This window comes from Homalodisca vitripennis, unplaced genomic scaffold (assembly GCF_021130785.1).
Source record: "Homalodisca vitripennis isolate AUS2020 unplaced genomic scaffold, UT_GWSS_2.1 ScUCBcl_4375;HRSCAF=10510, whole genome shotgun sequence".
NCBI classification, from domain to species: Eukaryota; Metazoa; Arthropoda; class Insecta; order Hemiptera; family Cicadellidae; genus Homalodisca; species Homalodisca vitripennis.
The window spans coordinates 8,490-24,838 of NW_025780485.1; the positions used below are offsets into that span (position 1 = coordinate 8,490).

Genomic DNA, 16,349 nt, shown 5'->3' on the forward strand with positions numbered 1-16,349 from the left:
CGAGGGTGTCTATAAATCTCCCCGGAAGGTAGATTATAATTCAAACTAGACAAAACACAGCCAGACCGTGTGTTGCGGCTTGCAATTCCAGCCAAACTCCGCATAACTATGAACTACTGCGGTCCACTGAGCTACAAGAACTGCATCTGAATTTAAATTTACGGTCTCTTAAGTAAACAGTTAATATCTTATCACCTCCTAGACTTTGAAAAGGTCGAGCAAGCAGTTCTGCCAATGCCGTATATCAGCCACCGTACTGATAACATAATGCAAATATGAAGTTATAAAACTACTTTAGTAACCATGGCGCTGTTGAGAGGCCTATCTTTGTGTTTTTTTGTTGCTGTGGTAAGTGTTACGTTGGTGTTATTTGTGTTTATATATTGAATTTTTCTAACTTGTAATTAAGTATACATGAACTTAGTAGACTATAATAATAGTTGACCAGATAAGTCCGAAACGTTATAAAGAATTTCTACTAATTCACTTATAAATACTTTAACTTTTAATTAATTAATGTACACAAAAGAGACGAAATGTCATACGCTTCGTCAATAAAATATCCAGTGGTAACAAAAAACACAATAGCCACATTACGCATTGTCTTGCATGTAATTTTTTGTAGGAGAGAAAAATAGCATTTTTAATTTCAGTATGGCATTTAAAAAAAATTAAAATGAAATTGAGAGTCAAATGAACGACGCAGAAATAAATATTTTCCGTAATAATCAAGTCATCATTAGAAGTAATATTCAACTCATATAAGATATTATTATTGCCAAATTACTATTAGAAGTACAAAATAAACTTATTAAGGTCACTATTAAACATTAATGCGGTATTTCAGTAAATAAACGTGGAAGATAAAAATATAAAGAATTTTTATTTGTTTTGGAATTACTGAGCCTGAACGGTAGATAAAGGGTAATAATTTATTTTAATTTTTCGGTATTTATTTGTGCTATTCTTTACATGAAAAATGTCCAGATGATTCATCCGATTTTTAAAATCATAATTTAATTTGTAAATAAAGGATCTTTGATCAAAGTAAAATTACATTCTTTCTACTTTAAATATATCATTTAAAGCAGGTATATTTTTTCATAGATTTTCAATTTTATAACTCTGCTCTAATTACGCTTCTAATTATAAAAGCTTCACTCACACCCACATTATCCACATTCCTAACAAATATGTCCTGGACCTCTAAAAGATCTTTATGAAGACATAAAATATTTATTATTCCGCAACAATTTTGACATTAGAAATTTTCAAGCTACGCAAAAAATGTATCGCAAACACGAACTAAAGCAATTTATGTTAATTGGAAAACCTGTAGTTACCAATTCGTGGTAGTAACTTAGTAATTTAAAATGATACTATTTCATCAATTTGTAGCAGTGTTATTCCTTTATACTTTTAACTTAAATACCAAAAATGTTCAGTTCAAAATTAATAAATTTATATGAAATTTTAATAGACGGTACAACAGTACGGATATTAGGTACATGACATTTGAATCTATCCTCGAGATAAAAATCATAATTTCTAATAAGGACCAAAAATTACATTACAAATTTTATAAGATTGGTGATATTCAATGGCTGTGTATTCAAATTGCTGTACAGGTCATGCATTTATGAATGGCCAATGACAGGCAGTCTAGAAATTGATTCACAATGATACTTTGACGCGGATGGATAATTTGTAAAATTATAAACAAAGGCATATTTAGTTAACTTAGCATTGCAGACAACACAACGAGACACAAGGTTTAATTTTGTTCACTAGCTGAGGGTTAGTAAAGTCTATCACTCGAGGGGCTGGAATAATTTGTTTATATCTGTTTGTCCGCCCAATGTGAAAGCAAACCAATCTATGCTTGAAATTGTGGATGAAGCTTCATTTATACATATCGAACATTGAGTTCAATAATGCTGACGTGCTCAGTGACATTTTGCTAAGAAATAGTAAATGTTTTTTACATTAGTCCTATAAGTCGTAACACTATAATGGCAAAGTCGGTACACGCAAAAGCGTTTTTAAATGTGGCATATTAATAAATAAACCCCAACTAAAACTTTACAACTATCCCAAAAATATATTGTGTTATGGTGACTTGGCAATTAGACATTTACTACACAGATGTAAAAACCCATTTTATGGAATAATAATTTAAATGTATCATAATTGTAGCTTTAGATGTTGTGTGAACTTCAAAGGTTGCTTACATTTCCATATTTTTTGATAAGAATGAATTCTACGATGGTAAATATGAAGTATGAAATATTGATATTAACTGAGCGTGGTTGAAGCATATCAATAGGCACCACAATTTCTCTTTTTTTTGAGGAGAACCAAACAATTATTTTGCACATTATTGTCTGTATATAATAACGTATGTAGGACATTATCTTGATTATCTTTTAGATTTCCTGCTTGAAGAGAACCTGATGTTTTGTAATTGTTAGTGTTTATAATATTTGTACTGAATATATTTCAGTATACATACTTTGACTAATTGAAATTAAAACCTAAGATAGTAGGCGTGTTATTAAATAAACATAAAGATTCAACATGGAGCGATTCCACTGCGCATTCATGAAAAACATGAATCGGTTTCAGTTTAAGTAGATAATATCAAGTTACTTTAATAAGGAAATTTATCTTACGAAAAAAAACATTAATAATAATAATAATAATAATAATAATAATAAATCATTTATTTCCCCAAAATAACAAACTGGATATTACAAACAAATATTATTGCCAGTGCTTAATAATAAATAATACTATTACATAACGTATTTACAATAGCAGTAAATAAAAAATACAAAAAAATGTTTTCCACTTATTTCATTTATACTTTATGTACTTAGAGTAATAAAATACAATAAGCAGATTACATCCTTTTAGGTTTTTCTTTCTTTTTTTAAACCAATAATTAGGCCAATAAATTTATACAATAAGGGAAATTTAGGTACCCCATAAGGCTGTGCCTGTGTTGGGGATACTATATACAAAAAGGGTAAAAAATAAAAATTGCGGAAACGAGCAAGAATGAAATTATAAAAATGAGTTATTGTAGCTTATGTAGTAAATAATGTACTATTAGGTATGTTTCAAAGTTTAAATTTATTATAACTATTGTGCTGTATTAAATAAAAAGGATTTATGCATGACTTACAATATTAAAATGTTAGGCTTTATACATGTAACATTAAATATTATATTACAAATAATTTTTTTATAATGCTCTACCGTGTCTATTTAAATAGATTTATGACTTAGCAGATAAGACTAACCATACACTAATTTATTATCTTAAACATATACTCAATATCATTTTGACCTATCAACCATACTCTAATTTTTTTAGAAAATATATTTATGTTCCTACTATTTTTGACTAATTCCGGCAGTAAATTATATGTCCTCGGAGCTATAAAAGAAAAAAATTTTGTAAAATGTGTTTTTTGAGGCTTTGGTACACAAAAATTATTTGCATTTTCTTAATCTCATTTCTGCTTTATTTACATTTTTCAGAGCATTACCACTTCTCATATAAAACAATTTTAATACTTTATAAATGTACATATAACGAAGGGGTAATATGTTCATGCTTACAAATAAGGGATAAGAATGTTCCCTAAAATTAGCTTTGGTCATTAGTCTTATAAAAATCTTTTGTATTGTTATTAATGTTCCTAAATTTGTGATATACGTTCCGCCCCAGCAGGAGAGAGCGTAATCAAGCCTACTATGAATTAAAGAAAAGTAAACCGTGCGAAGTACGTCTGATGGGCATAATTGTCTAAGAAAATTATAAATACGAAGTTGATTCATCAATTTTTCCTTCAAAATTGCTATATGTGGTTTCCAATTTAGTTCCCTATCTAATACGATTCCCAGATACTTAATAGTATCAACCCCCCTAATTTTGAAACAAAAATCATCACAAAACGTTGAAACCTCTAAGCAGTTTAAACATCTGTACACTAACGGATTTTGAGTTGTTTTTTCTCCCCTTAGGCTAAAATGTATATAATTTGTTTTCTCTGGACTGAGCACCATCTTATTTACTTGGAACCACCACCTCAACAATATCAGATCGAAATTGATATGCTGCTCTACATCGTCACGACTATTTTCAATATAACACAAGGCAGTGTCGTCAGCAAATGATGTAACATATCCTTTGAACTTAGCATTGCAAAGATCATTTATGTAAATCAAAAACAAAATCGGGCCCAAAACCGATCCCTGTGGGACTCCGTGCTCAATTTCCCCAAAATCACTCAAAAGTCCATTTATTCTAACCCTCTGTTTTCTCGATTTTAAATAGCTGCAAAACCAGTCATACACGACACCTCTAATTCCACAATTATACATTTTATTTAATAATATTTCATGATTTACCGTATCGAATGCTTTCTTTATATCCAAAAATATCCCACTTACTTTTTTATTATCATTCATCCCATGCTCTACCTTGCTCATAAAATGTAACAAAGCAGATTCTGTACTACACCCATTTCTGAACCCAAATTGATTTTTACTTAAAAACTCAGTTTTTGAAAGATATTTAACCAGTCTCTGCTTAACTACCTTTTCAAATATTTTGGAGAAGGTCGAGAGAAGGGACACAGGCCTATGGTTGCTGCACTTAGTACTAGGGCCTTTTTTATGTAAAGGCACCACAACTGCTTCCTTCAATTGATTTGGGAAAATGCCACTTGTTAAACTTAAATTTATAAAAAATGAAAGAACGTCTGAAATTTTTGAAAATACGTTTTTAATTAGGTTAGTACTTAAACCATCAATTCCAGGCGATTTATTTATTTTTAACGAACTTACAATCTTTTCCAGCTCATACATTGTAACGGGTTCAAAGAACATAGACGATAACTCTATTTTTTCCTTAAAAAAATGTACGATATTTTGAGGAAAGGTATCAATAAAGTTTTCCTCTAAAGAAATCAAATCTCTAACAACCCCCAAAAAATATGAATTAAACTGATTGGCTATAATGAAAGGATCTCGTTCAATAACATTATTTATTTCTAGCGCATATGTTTCTCTCCCTTTAGCCCCTTGCCCGGTAACTTCATTTACAGCTTTCCACGTCGCTTTACTGTCACCTTTGCAATTTTGGAACAATTCTCTGTAATAACTTTGTTTTGTTTGATTTATATCAAACTGCAGAATATTTCTGTACCGTATAAAATTTGTTCTTAATTTTTCATTGCTTGGATTCCGTTTAGCTATTTTAAATAAATATTTTTTAAGTTTAATCCTCTTTATTAGTTTGTCTGTCACCCACGGTTTAATCTTTTTCATTCCCTTATTTATGTGTGTTGTTTTAATATAACATTGTTCGACATACATTTTAAAAACGTTTACAAATGTGTCATAAGCAAGAGACGCGTCAATGCAGTTGTAAACAGCTGTCCAATCCGCATTTTTCAAGCCGGCCGTGCAACAGCTGATAGTCAATGCGACGTGCCACGGCCGCTACGGTGGCAGTGGACGCGTTCACGACAGGTCCGGCCTGCCCCTGCACGCGCACCACACACAGGCTGTGGTCGGTTATACCCGCTTCAACAACGCTCCCCAAGACACACAATCTGCTCTTATCCAATATTCGTGTATAGACGTGATCTAAGCATGTGCTTGAAACGACGTGCAAGTCATCCGCACTACGGACTGTTCTTGTGGGTTCATTTATAACAGATTCAAACCCATAACTTGACAATAAAATTTTATAATTATCTGTATTCAAATCATCTTTTAAAATATCAATATTATTGTCTCCAATTATAAAAAAATTTGAATTTATTCTTTTATTACAATAACGGTCAAGGTATTGTTCAAATTCATTGAGAAAATTTACTACACTCGATTCATGTAATCTATACACTGCCAATACAGAAAAACGTTGTTTATAAGCCAAAAAGGAAAACTTTAGAATGTCCGCAGACAATATTTTCTCCGAAGAAACACTTACACCTTCTATAGTTTCAACTCTAATATAAATCATTACTCCACCAGCCCTGTAATGTTCGTTATAATTTCCAATCATAGTAAAATTAGGTAAACTGTATAAATCTTTTTCATGTTCATAAATCCAAATTTCAGTTAAAATAATAATATCTGGTAAAGGTTTGCATGAAAATATTTCTAATATGAATAAGTCGAAATTTTTCCTCATGCTTCTTATATTCTGATGAACAATTATTAGATTGTTTCCTTTTTCATCCAAAATGTTGTTTGGTACGATGTTTTTCAATTATAATGACATTGAATATATGCGTAACATAAAAATACAAGAATAAAACATATTCATAAACATAAAATTGTTTAGAAAATTATTTCGACTTACAATACGTTATCGCCGTTCCTAATAACAGTAAAATGCCAAATTGTAAAATTAAGACTTAATATTAACAGAATAACATAATTCACCAGAGTATGAAACTAATAAAATTAAATCTCTTTTCTCAATAAACAGATAAAACCACATACAAAAAATATATCAAAACAGAAAAGGGCGCTGTTGAACTCACTGAAGTTTGTCAAGATCCGCTTGGCAGCTGATTGCGATGGCGTCGTCCTCCTCACACTTACGCAAAAAGATGTTTCCTCCTCGCTGCCACAAAAACTTGAATCCTTTGTTCTTCTTAAGTTCTCTTGCCTTGGCGAAAAGGATTCTTCTGGTGCGGGTCAGGGATTCATTTATGAAGACCGGCTTGTCCTCCGCCATCCCCATATGTCGAGTAGAAAAGTCGCGTTTTTCACGCTTCTTCTGCATCAAGGCTTCTTTGTCTATACGACGTACAAACCTCACCACAATGCCAGCTGGTTTAGTAGAATCGGTTTTATATTTAAGTCTGTGGCAAGCATCGATCATAGAACTATCGATTGCGTAGCCCAGTCCTGATCCAACCTTTTTAATTAGCTCGATTGTTTGCTCTTGAGATTCCCGCCTCGATTCCTCAGGGACGCCTTGAATTTCGATAGTGTTTCTTCGGGAGTACTGTTCCGCCTCTTCGAGCCTCCCTTCGAGTGTAGAAACCTTCTTTTTAAGCATTCTGTTTTCAGTTGCTAATTCTTCGTACTTTTTCAGTACTTCCTCCATCCTCGTGGTTTGTGCATTCACTGCGTCGGTATTCCTCTCCAGTGTCTCGTATAGGGCTTCGTGCGATTTATTAAAATCAGCTACGATCTTGGCTTGTTCTGCTCTCATCTCACGCAAAACCTTCATTACATCGTCGATGTTTAGCTCACCCGCGGCCGCTTGTGACTCCAGTCTCATACTCTTCCGTCTTGTTGACTGACACGGCTCACACCTCCATGTAACGTTCTCAGATAATAAAGTGTCTATGTCCACTTTACTCATCTTTACACACTGGCCGTGAAAGACACGTGAGCAGTCTTCACATTTAATTTTTATTTGATTGGCACCAAGTTTCTTCGAGCACACACCGCACGACGACATTTTATATAAATAAAAAACTATTGACAACAATCGGCTAAATCCACAATACCTTACTAGGCAAAAACCAAAATAACACTCTACAGAAAAAGACCTATGACAGCAAACAGCACAATTCACGCTAAAATAAAGCTCTACAGCTACGTCCAGATAAGATAACGCGCTCTCCGATATGTACTGCTCGGCCGCTGACTCATCACTGAAGTCACTAATGTATACCACATTATATAGTGGTATACAAAATATTTAGGAAATTCTGTAGTATGAAGTATGGGCAATAGTTTCATCTATATTTTTACATTTATATACCTGGTAGAAATAGTAAAATCGTATAAAATAGCTGAATTCTTATGAATAAGAATCCCAAATCAAATACTAATCTAAAATTTAAAGCGTTTAATAAAAAAAACATAAATGTTCGTAACATCCAATTTGATTGTTGAAACTAAAAACGTTCTTTGCCTATTAAAGAAACTGACCGTATGCTTCTTTACCATCATCATCATCATCATCATCAATATACAAACATAAAACGTTTTATCTACTAGTTTATATTCACCATTAGGTCGTTTATGTGGTTATTTTATGTTTGCTTATAATAAATTTTAACGTTTCCTTACAGGGGACATACGGAAGGCCTGTTGCTAACCCATCTCCTAATCCCGAAAGCAACCTTCCCTCACTGTTGAAAATATCAAGTGAGGAGGAACTCGGACTCTACTCAAAGAAATGGCGTAAAGTATCTGTTTATTTCTTTTGTGTGATTTATTAATATGTAGGCCGTCATCTAGGCACTTATTATTTTGGATAAAATCCTCCAACGTCACTTAAATTCGGTGCTGAGAATAAATAAATAAATATAAATATATATATATATATATATATATATATATATATATATATATAAAGATTTATACTATCTTTATATATATATTAACTGCACTTTCAGTTTTGTCTCTCAGTCCAGCAACAGATTTGACGACGTATTGCAGAATTGATTTAACTATAAGTGTACTAGAAGTAGTAGAGTTTAGTCTCTACAATGTCTCGGGAGAGCTAAGGTCTCGATCTTCTATTGAGTTATTTTCAGAAATAAATAGAACCACAACGAACGAACAATATAAAGCCTTATTTCGAGTTTACAAAAGAACTTATAGGAAAGTGATAATTGCTGCGAAAGCATATGCTGTTTTTCTAAATTAATTATTTTTTTAAATATTTCCTCAAAAATAATGATAGACCAAATAGGGGATAGACTTGTGAGTGATGCCTCAGAGGTCGCTAGCGAGTTTAATAGACTTTTTGCATCTGTTGCTGGTGGGCGATTTCCTCGTTCATCACTTCCACAAGGAAACCCCAGGCGTAGACAGTCTCATTGGTGCTGACTCCTGCATTCGAGGAAGAGATTAATGAAATAATTTAACAATATGCAAATAAAAGTCTAATGAAATTAATTTGATATCAATGTGGCTCATAACAAAATGCTCAAAACATATAGGAAAATAGCCATTGACCAAATTAGTTAATCTATTTTTTGAAACAGGAACATTTTCCTCTTTTTCCTAAAAGTGGCCAAAGTGCATCTAATTTATAAGAAAGATAACCCAAATTCAGTAATTAACTATCGGCCTATCTCTATTTTCCCTGTTTTTGAGTAAAATATTCCTTAATCTCTTTTTATCAAGAATGCTAAATGTTTTGAAACAAACACAACCAGCTTTCAGACTACCAATTTGGGTTTAGAAGGAGAAAGTCGACAATTGAAGCTGTAGTGAATTTTGTCGATATGGTTGTAGAGGAAATTGAAGGTCATAATCATACATTAAGTGTATTTTTCGACCTTTCTAAAGCATTTGATTGTGTTAACCACAAAACACTGCTCGACAAATTATAATCCCATGGTATTTGAGGCGTACCTCTTTTATGGATTAGTTCATTCCTAAACCATACAATACAGGTCATCCAAATTTCGAAACAAATTTCAAAGCCTACTGCACTGAGCTATGGAGTTCCCCAGGGGTCAATGCTCAGTCCAATTATTTTCCTGATATATATTAATGACATTGAACAGTCACTATTGCATGGAAAGCTTGTGCATTACGCAGATGACACGACTCTCTGTTTTAGAGGAAGCAGAAAACAAAATTTAGAAATATAGACATTTATGACCTCAAAAATTGTGTCGAACATTTAAATAGCCTCAATTTTCAAGGAAACTCGTCTAAATATAGTTTCCTACACTGTTAAGTGCGCTCTACAGACATTGAAAGAGGTCCTGCTGTTATGGTTGCAGATATATTATTGAAGGTAGTCCATTCTTCGAATTCCCTTAGAATACACCTTGATCAAGGGTTGACATGGAAAAATCACAGTAACCATGTTTGTGCCAAATTATCCTCATGAGATTATGTCTTAAGATCTTTAATAAAATATTACCCTAATCAAGTACTGGTTACGGGGTACTAGGGCCTAATATATCCCCACCTTTCGTGTGGAATCGTGTTGTGGGGAGCTTCTGAAAAACAATCATTTCATGAGAGTTTTAAAATTACAAAAAAAGCAATTCGCACTATCCCTAATTTAAACTTCAGAGATTTGTGCTTGACAGTGTTTAAAAATGTGCACCTGTTGTCTTTGTTATGTCTCTATATTAGAAACAACCTTATATTATTTGTCTAAATGTACCTTAACCTGCGGACGAGACATACATGAATATGAGACAAGAGGCAGATATAACTACCGTTCGGGAATGCACAGAATGTACCTTCGCAGGCAGGTGTTCATTTTATAAACAGATTGCCGAACAAAATTAAAAATGCCTCAACTCCCAAGGTGTTAAAAACTAGTATCAAACTCTGCCTGGATTTCTACACACTTTCTACAGTGTTGATGAGTTTCTGCCATTCAACTGGGAGATCACACGGTGAGGAAACTGACTCCAGCGCCGAAAGTGGGTGTAATTGGTATGGAATGAATGGGGAGTTAATGTTTGAATGTTGTAAGTTTGAATGAGGCCTTGTGTGGGATGAATAAAAAAGTAGGTATGAAAAATTGACGTTCGCTATTCAGTGTATATTGTTAACTGCAATTAAACGATTTGATTTGATTTGACCAAGAGGGTTAGCTTACAAGAAGGGTAAGCTCACTAAGGAGTTAAGCTCACAAAGATTTAAAAATCAGCGAGAGGTTAATACGACCAGGAAGTTACGATAGTCGGAATACAAATCGTCAAACAGATTAAGCTTACCAAGGGATTATTTTCACTATAATATTCAAATTTCAAAGCAGTTGAGCTAACTAAGAAATTAAAACTACTATGGTATTAAGTTGGGTTAAGTATACCTGAGAGTTAGGTTTTTAATAGAAATATGATATAGTAGGTAATAGGATAACGTGGAAATTACATTCATTGTGTTTAGTGTAATAAGAAAGTTTATTAAGTGCGCAGAGTAGTTTAACCGAGGTACTAGTTCAACGAAAATGAATGATTACATTACCTTATCGGAGTCTAGTGGTTACTGAAGCTTATCAGGAAAGTAAACTCTGTGAGTGATTCAGTTAATCAGAAAGATGAATGTGAAGATTAATGAGCAGTGAATTATGAACGTTAGTTCTACAAGGGTACATATAGTTATGTGTTCCCAAAGCATAAGCATATGATAGTTGATTATTGGGTTAACTTCTCAAAAAAGAGATATACGGTTTTTATTTTTATTAAATACGTATTTTTATTGAATGTTAGTTAACTCTAGAGTTTTATTTAATTTTTAAATTTTCTTCTATTTTGTTTTTAAAAGTACGATTAATCCAAGATTTAATTTTTAGAGGTTTAGTTTTTTGAGAGTGGGAATTTTTAAAGTAAATAGTACTTTAAAAGTATTCTATAGTTTTCTGAACTTTGAAAGTGAATGAATTTCATACTAATTATTTGTTCATTTCATAAAAGGGCAAATTTTATATTTTTTTAAATGTAATACGGTCATTGTAGGTTAAATATTTGCTTGTCTTTATTAAGTACATGTCTTTATCTTTATAGGAATTTAAAAAAAACACTCTGTGTTCTAAATGGACAATCGAAAATGTTGTAGAAACATTATATTCTTTTAAGCTTAAAACCTCAAGAAAATATTTGCTGGGTGAATTTAGAATGCAATGAAAATATGATATTTAAAAATGTAACTGATAGTGATTCATTTGACCAAATAACACAGTAGACTTATGTTTTGGGATAACTTTAAAGCATGTCACAAGTAATGAAAAATGCACGAATATTTAGTAAAACGCCGGGAATAAACGGATGTCATAACCGGAATGCTTCGGAAAGCTATTATTGAAAATCCGATGAGTAGATTAATAGGAATTGGCAACAAAGCGTCGTATGAATGTACTGCTGCCCGGCAACCAAATGTTCCGAAAAGTACCCTTGTGATTTTCCAGCCCTTATAACCAAACAGTGAATTACTTCGTGTTTTTCACATGGTATTACGTAAAAAATAAAAATGCAAGACTATTTGTGTTTAAAATCATATTCAGTTATTAATTAAAATCTTTTAATAAACTAAAATCTTAAGGCAAATGAAATAAATCTATAAATTAATTTGGTATATGAATAATAAAAGTAAAGGTATTGATTTTTTTACCTAGTCACGCCTTAAGATGAAAAAAATAAAGTATCCTTACAATTGTATTTAATTTTACTAGAATATATTTAAGATATGAAAAGTAAAACAATTGTACATTTTAAAAACCATAATAATAGTAAATGAATTAAGTGTATTAAAATAGGTGCAAATGTTTGAAGTTCTTTTATCATCGAAACATCTTAAAAAAATACAATAAGAATTAACACATTTCTGTTTCAAATTATGACGTGTAAACTTATAAACTCATTTATTCTTACGAATTCGTTTTAAAATATTTTCTTTCATTTGCATATTGGTTTCTTACTTGATGACATCAAACTTGAAAGTACAGTAAGAAGTTATTCGTGGTTTAAGAAAAAAAAGAAGAACTATTAACATTGTATAGGTAAACTTTTTTACAGATCTACGATACAGAGTTTGATTAAACAGCATTGAAACGAAAATTAAAGATCGGGATTTTCCTAATGACAACATTTAAAGACCCTAAGAATTTACATAAATGTTAAAGAATAATTGGTAGGGATTAAACAATGAAATATGATGTTTTCAATATTATAATTATTAAAAGGAAGAGGTCCATACTTACATTAAAATTAAATGTAAAATAACACAAGCGCAGCATCTAGGTTATATGGCAAAATTTAACAACCATTCCGTAAACAGAATGAAAAACAGGAAAATAACGAAACATCCTTCTCTGACCCGAAGTAAAGTCTGGGTTTTAAATTTTTACAATGGTATTTTAAATGTGGGGAAACCTAAGCTCTCAGATTGCTAAGTTTAGAATTGGAAAAATTATTTTCTATACCATTTTCAATTATTGTTATGAATAATTGATGTGTGCAAATTACTTCTTTAAAGAACTACTTGGGTTTAATTATTTATAAATATTCGTAAACAACAAATATTTTAGGAAATACAAGTATAAGTTGGTATTATTGATGGAGTCTGTTGAGTGCCGTAAAAAATATAAAGAGAGGACTTACAATAAAAAAACTTTTGAAGCTTATTTTAAAGAGACGCATTAAAGACTGTTTTACACGCCAAAACCGGGGAAATGAGTTTTTCGACAACTTAACCGTGTCGAAAAGACTTCGCTCTTGTGCCAACAGGACATAAGTGGGTCTGAGCTATCCTAGAGTTCTATTATCTGCTTTAATATTCTTTAATGTTTTATGTTCACTATTAAAAAACATTAGCAACTTCAAGTAGTGTTTTTATTATGGCAGCTGTCATATTGGTACCTAATCCCAGAAGAGCTCTCCCACGATTTTTTATGTTCCTCTGTATGTTTATGGATGTCCACTAATATGTTTATAAAACCTATTTTAAATTTAACTCAACAGGTTTTCAAAATTATTTCTGTGATTACTTTATATGCAGTTGAATTATATAACAAATGGATACCTCCGTACATTTATTCCTGTTGCAGGAATATTTACCGTTAAAATTATGTTATTTATACAGCCTTTAACATATATAATAACAGTAAAATTCAATAAACTAGTAATAACTGTTACCTAGTGAAACTAATTTCATAAAATATATATTAGTCACATTAGGAACATATGAAAATGCCAACAAGCTCCTAACTACTCGTCCATACAAAACTTCAAAACCTGTCATACGTATTATATTTTAAAACAAAAATATTACCCTTAACTTTAATACCACTCATTGGTTCTTATTAGGGAATATTTCAAATAACTTACGTAGCTTTGAACAAAGAGGATCATTTTATATAAATAGTTACAGGTTTTCGGATTTTTTCATAGTTAGATTTTAAGACATAGAACATTACGCGTCGAGGTTTTGGTAATTATTTTCTATTCTTCAGGTACTAGAGGGTACAGAGCAGTTTCATAATTGTAAATAAAAAAAGATTTCCTTTAACCTAGTAATATAACACAAAACTTACTATCGGAGTTTGCTATCTATTTCTCAAAAGAAGATATAATATAATATTTTATAGTAATGTCTAGCTAATGCTGGAATTAACTAACCAAGCCTACTGTTATGAAAATAATTAAATAAATAACACTCAATTCACCAGACCACTACTTCGAAAAATACATATTGATGGATTGTTTCTTTAAGTACAGTTATAAAATTTTATATAAGTGAGCTTCTGTATTATGTATCCAAATATAAATATTCAAGATGTTTTAGTTACGATTTTCTGTTAAGTTTGGAAGACGAGTGAATTGAAATTCTATTTTATTTTTTAGTAAAACTTAATTTGTACATTAATTGGAATTGGGTTTCGAGTAGGTAGCATAGTATACTGTAGCCAATTAAACCGTATAAAACTCACTATGGTCGAAAAATTACTTGGTCATTTTAACCTCGTATATTTGCTAATTCATTAGCGATTCTCAGTTTCCATCAATAATTTCTGCTCCAATTTGCAGGCATGACACCAGTACAGATGTGCACACTGATGGGACATCAGATGACCGTCGTGCAGCCTATGCTGGACATAAAGCACCCCTTAGTTAGCCATCTGCCTTCGATAAGCGAGATGGCGATGAGTGACGCTGTCATGATCTGCGAGAAGGTACTGAATGATGCCAAAGGTCGAGTGGCCACTGTCACCACCGTGGTGGAGGAGACTCGCCAGCAACTCAGCGTCCCACAGGACTTTTTGTTCGACGATTTCGTGGATTTCGCTGAAGACCTTATGGAATCCGTAGGCTTCTCAGAGGACGAGATGAAAAGCGCAATGGAAGACAACAAGGAAGCCCTGATGGAGATTCTAGAGGCACAGGTTAGTTGTGTACTTCCTATTTTTACAATCCACTACGAGACACAAAAGAAACAAAGTAAAGTGTATACTTACATAATTCTATAAACTACTAAAACAAAATTAAAAGATATATAAATGGCAATACAACTTTAATATTCATTTAGAATACAATTACTGATACATGCAAATAAGGACTATATTATGTATAGATAACAAGCTGTTGAATAAATTATGTTGAAAATTTCTTATAATTTTCATTATTAAATATCAGGTTTTGCCTAAATCCTACAAAAATTTATTTATACAATAATTACGAAAGAAATCTTCATTTTTATGAATAAGGTAGTTAATAGAATAGAAGAGAAACATTTTTAGATATAACTTAAACCAATTTTAACTAATTTTAAGTAAATATTCCAGGAAGAAGAAGAAGAGCTATACAGAACGTTGGCTTATGAACACGAAAAGGAAGAAAACGATCACCTAACTACGTTGAATCATGGAGAAGATAAGGAAGAAGAGTTACACCCAACTAAATTGCCTCACGAAGTAAAACAGGAAGAAGAGATGGATCTAACTACGATGCCTCACGAAGAAGAAAAGGAAGAAGAGGTGTGCCCAACCACATTGCCTGATGCAGAAGTAAAGGAAAAAGAGATTCAACCAACTATGTTGCCTCATGAAGAAGAGATGACCCCAAATACGTTGACTGATGTAGAAGAAAATGATGAAGAGATGAAACAAACTACGTTGGCTCATGGTGAAGAAAGGTACGAAGAGAAAACCTCAACTTCGTCTACTGATGAAGAAGAAATGGAAGATGTGGAAGAAAAGCCAACAATCGCAAAGTTATTTAAGAGAATTCACACTACGTAATCTGTCTTCTCATAAATAAACCATCCTTTATCCATTAAACCTATTTAGATCCCTTATGTTATCCCTACTCAGGAACACAACTAAAAAAAGAAGCATTAGATAGTACTTTTTCGTGAAGACAAGATATAAATGAGATAACCATACAAAACCTGAATATGGAAAACCCTAATTTCTGTAGTCCCTAAACTATTCTGAAGTTGCACTAGTTCTATTTACATGATGTGTTGGCTTTATGTTACTATTATTGTACGCATAAAATCAGAGACGTGTATTTAATAAAATAACTTATTATAAATACCAAATTGAGTACCTAATTCACGTTTCCTAAACATGTGAATATAGTTTAATAAGACTGATAATAGGTAATAGGTTGGTTTCTTCGTAGTACGTAGAATATTTAAAAATAGGTTTTCGTATATATCCAGTGCGTGAACGTACTTAGTTATATTTATTATATGACCTTTATAATCGTAAAAGTTGTGTATGTGTTGATTGCTATCACTGATTACAATAACGGCTTAAATAAACTTTATACTCATAACTAAAGTTTTTTAGGTTTAGTAATAAAATATATCCACATTCCTGTTGC

The 16,349-nt window shown here is 31.9% G+C and overlaps 1 protein-coding gene across 1 annotated transcript; it reads left to right on the forward strand.

Moving 5' to 3' along the window:
- The first annotated feature begins 238 nt into the window (after positions 1-238).
- On the forward strand, positions 239-16,050 carry LOC124372924. Its single transcript, XM_046831336.1, has 4 exons — positions 239-348; positions 8,118-8,229; positions 14,550-14,905; positions 15,305-16,050. Exons 1-4 carry the CDS (start codon positions 304-306, stop codon positions 15,758-15,760), a joined length of 969 nt encoding a protein of 322 aa, XP_046687292.1. The 5' UTR covers positions 239-303; the 3' UTR covers positions 15,761-16,050.
- Positions 16,051-16,349: the final 299 nt, after the last annotated feature.

Bases quoted from the DNA above. Each gene is read 5' to 3' on its own strand.
- LOC124372924 (XM_046831336.1), top strand. From the start codon at position 304: ATGGCGCTGTTGAGAGGCCTATCTTTGTGTTTTTTTGTTGCTGTG. The intron at 349-8,117 runs GTAAGTGTTACG...GTTTCCTTACAG, and splicing joins TGTGTTTTTTTGTTGCTGTG to GGGACATACGGAAGGCCTGT. The intron at 14,906-15,304 runs GTTAGTTGTGTA...TAAATATTCCAG, and splicing joins TGGAGATTCTAGAGGCACAG to GAAGAAGAAGAAGAGCTATA.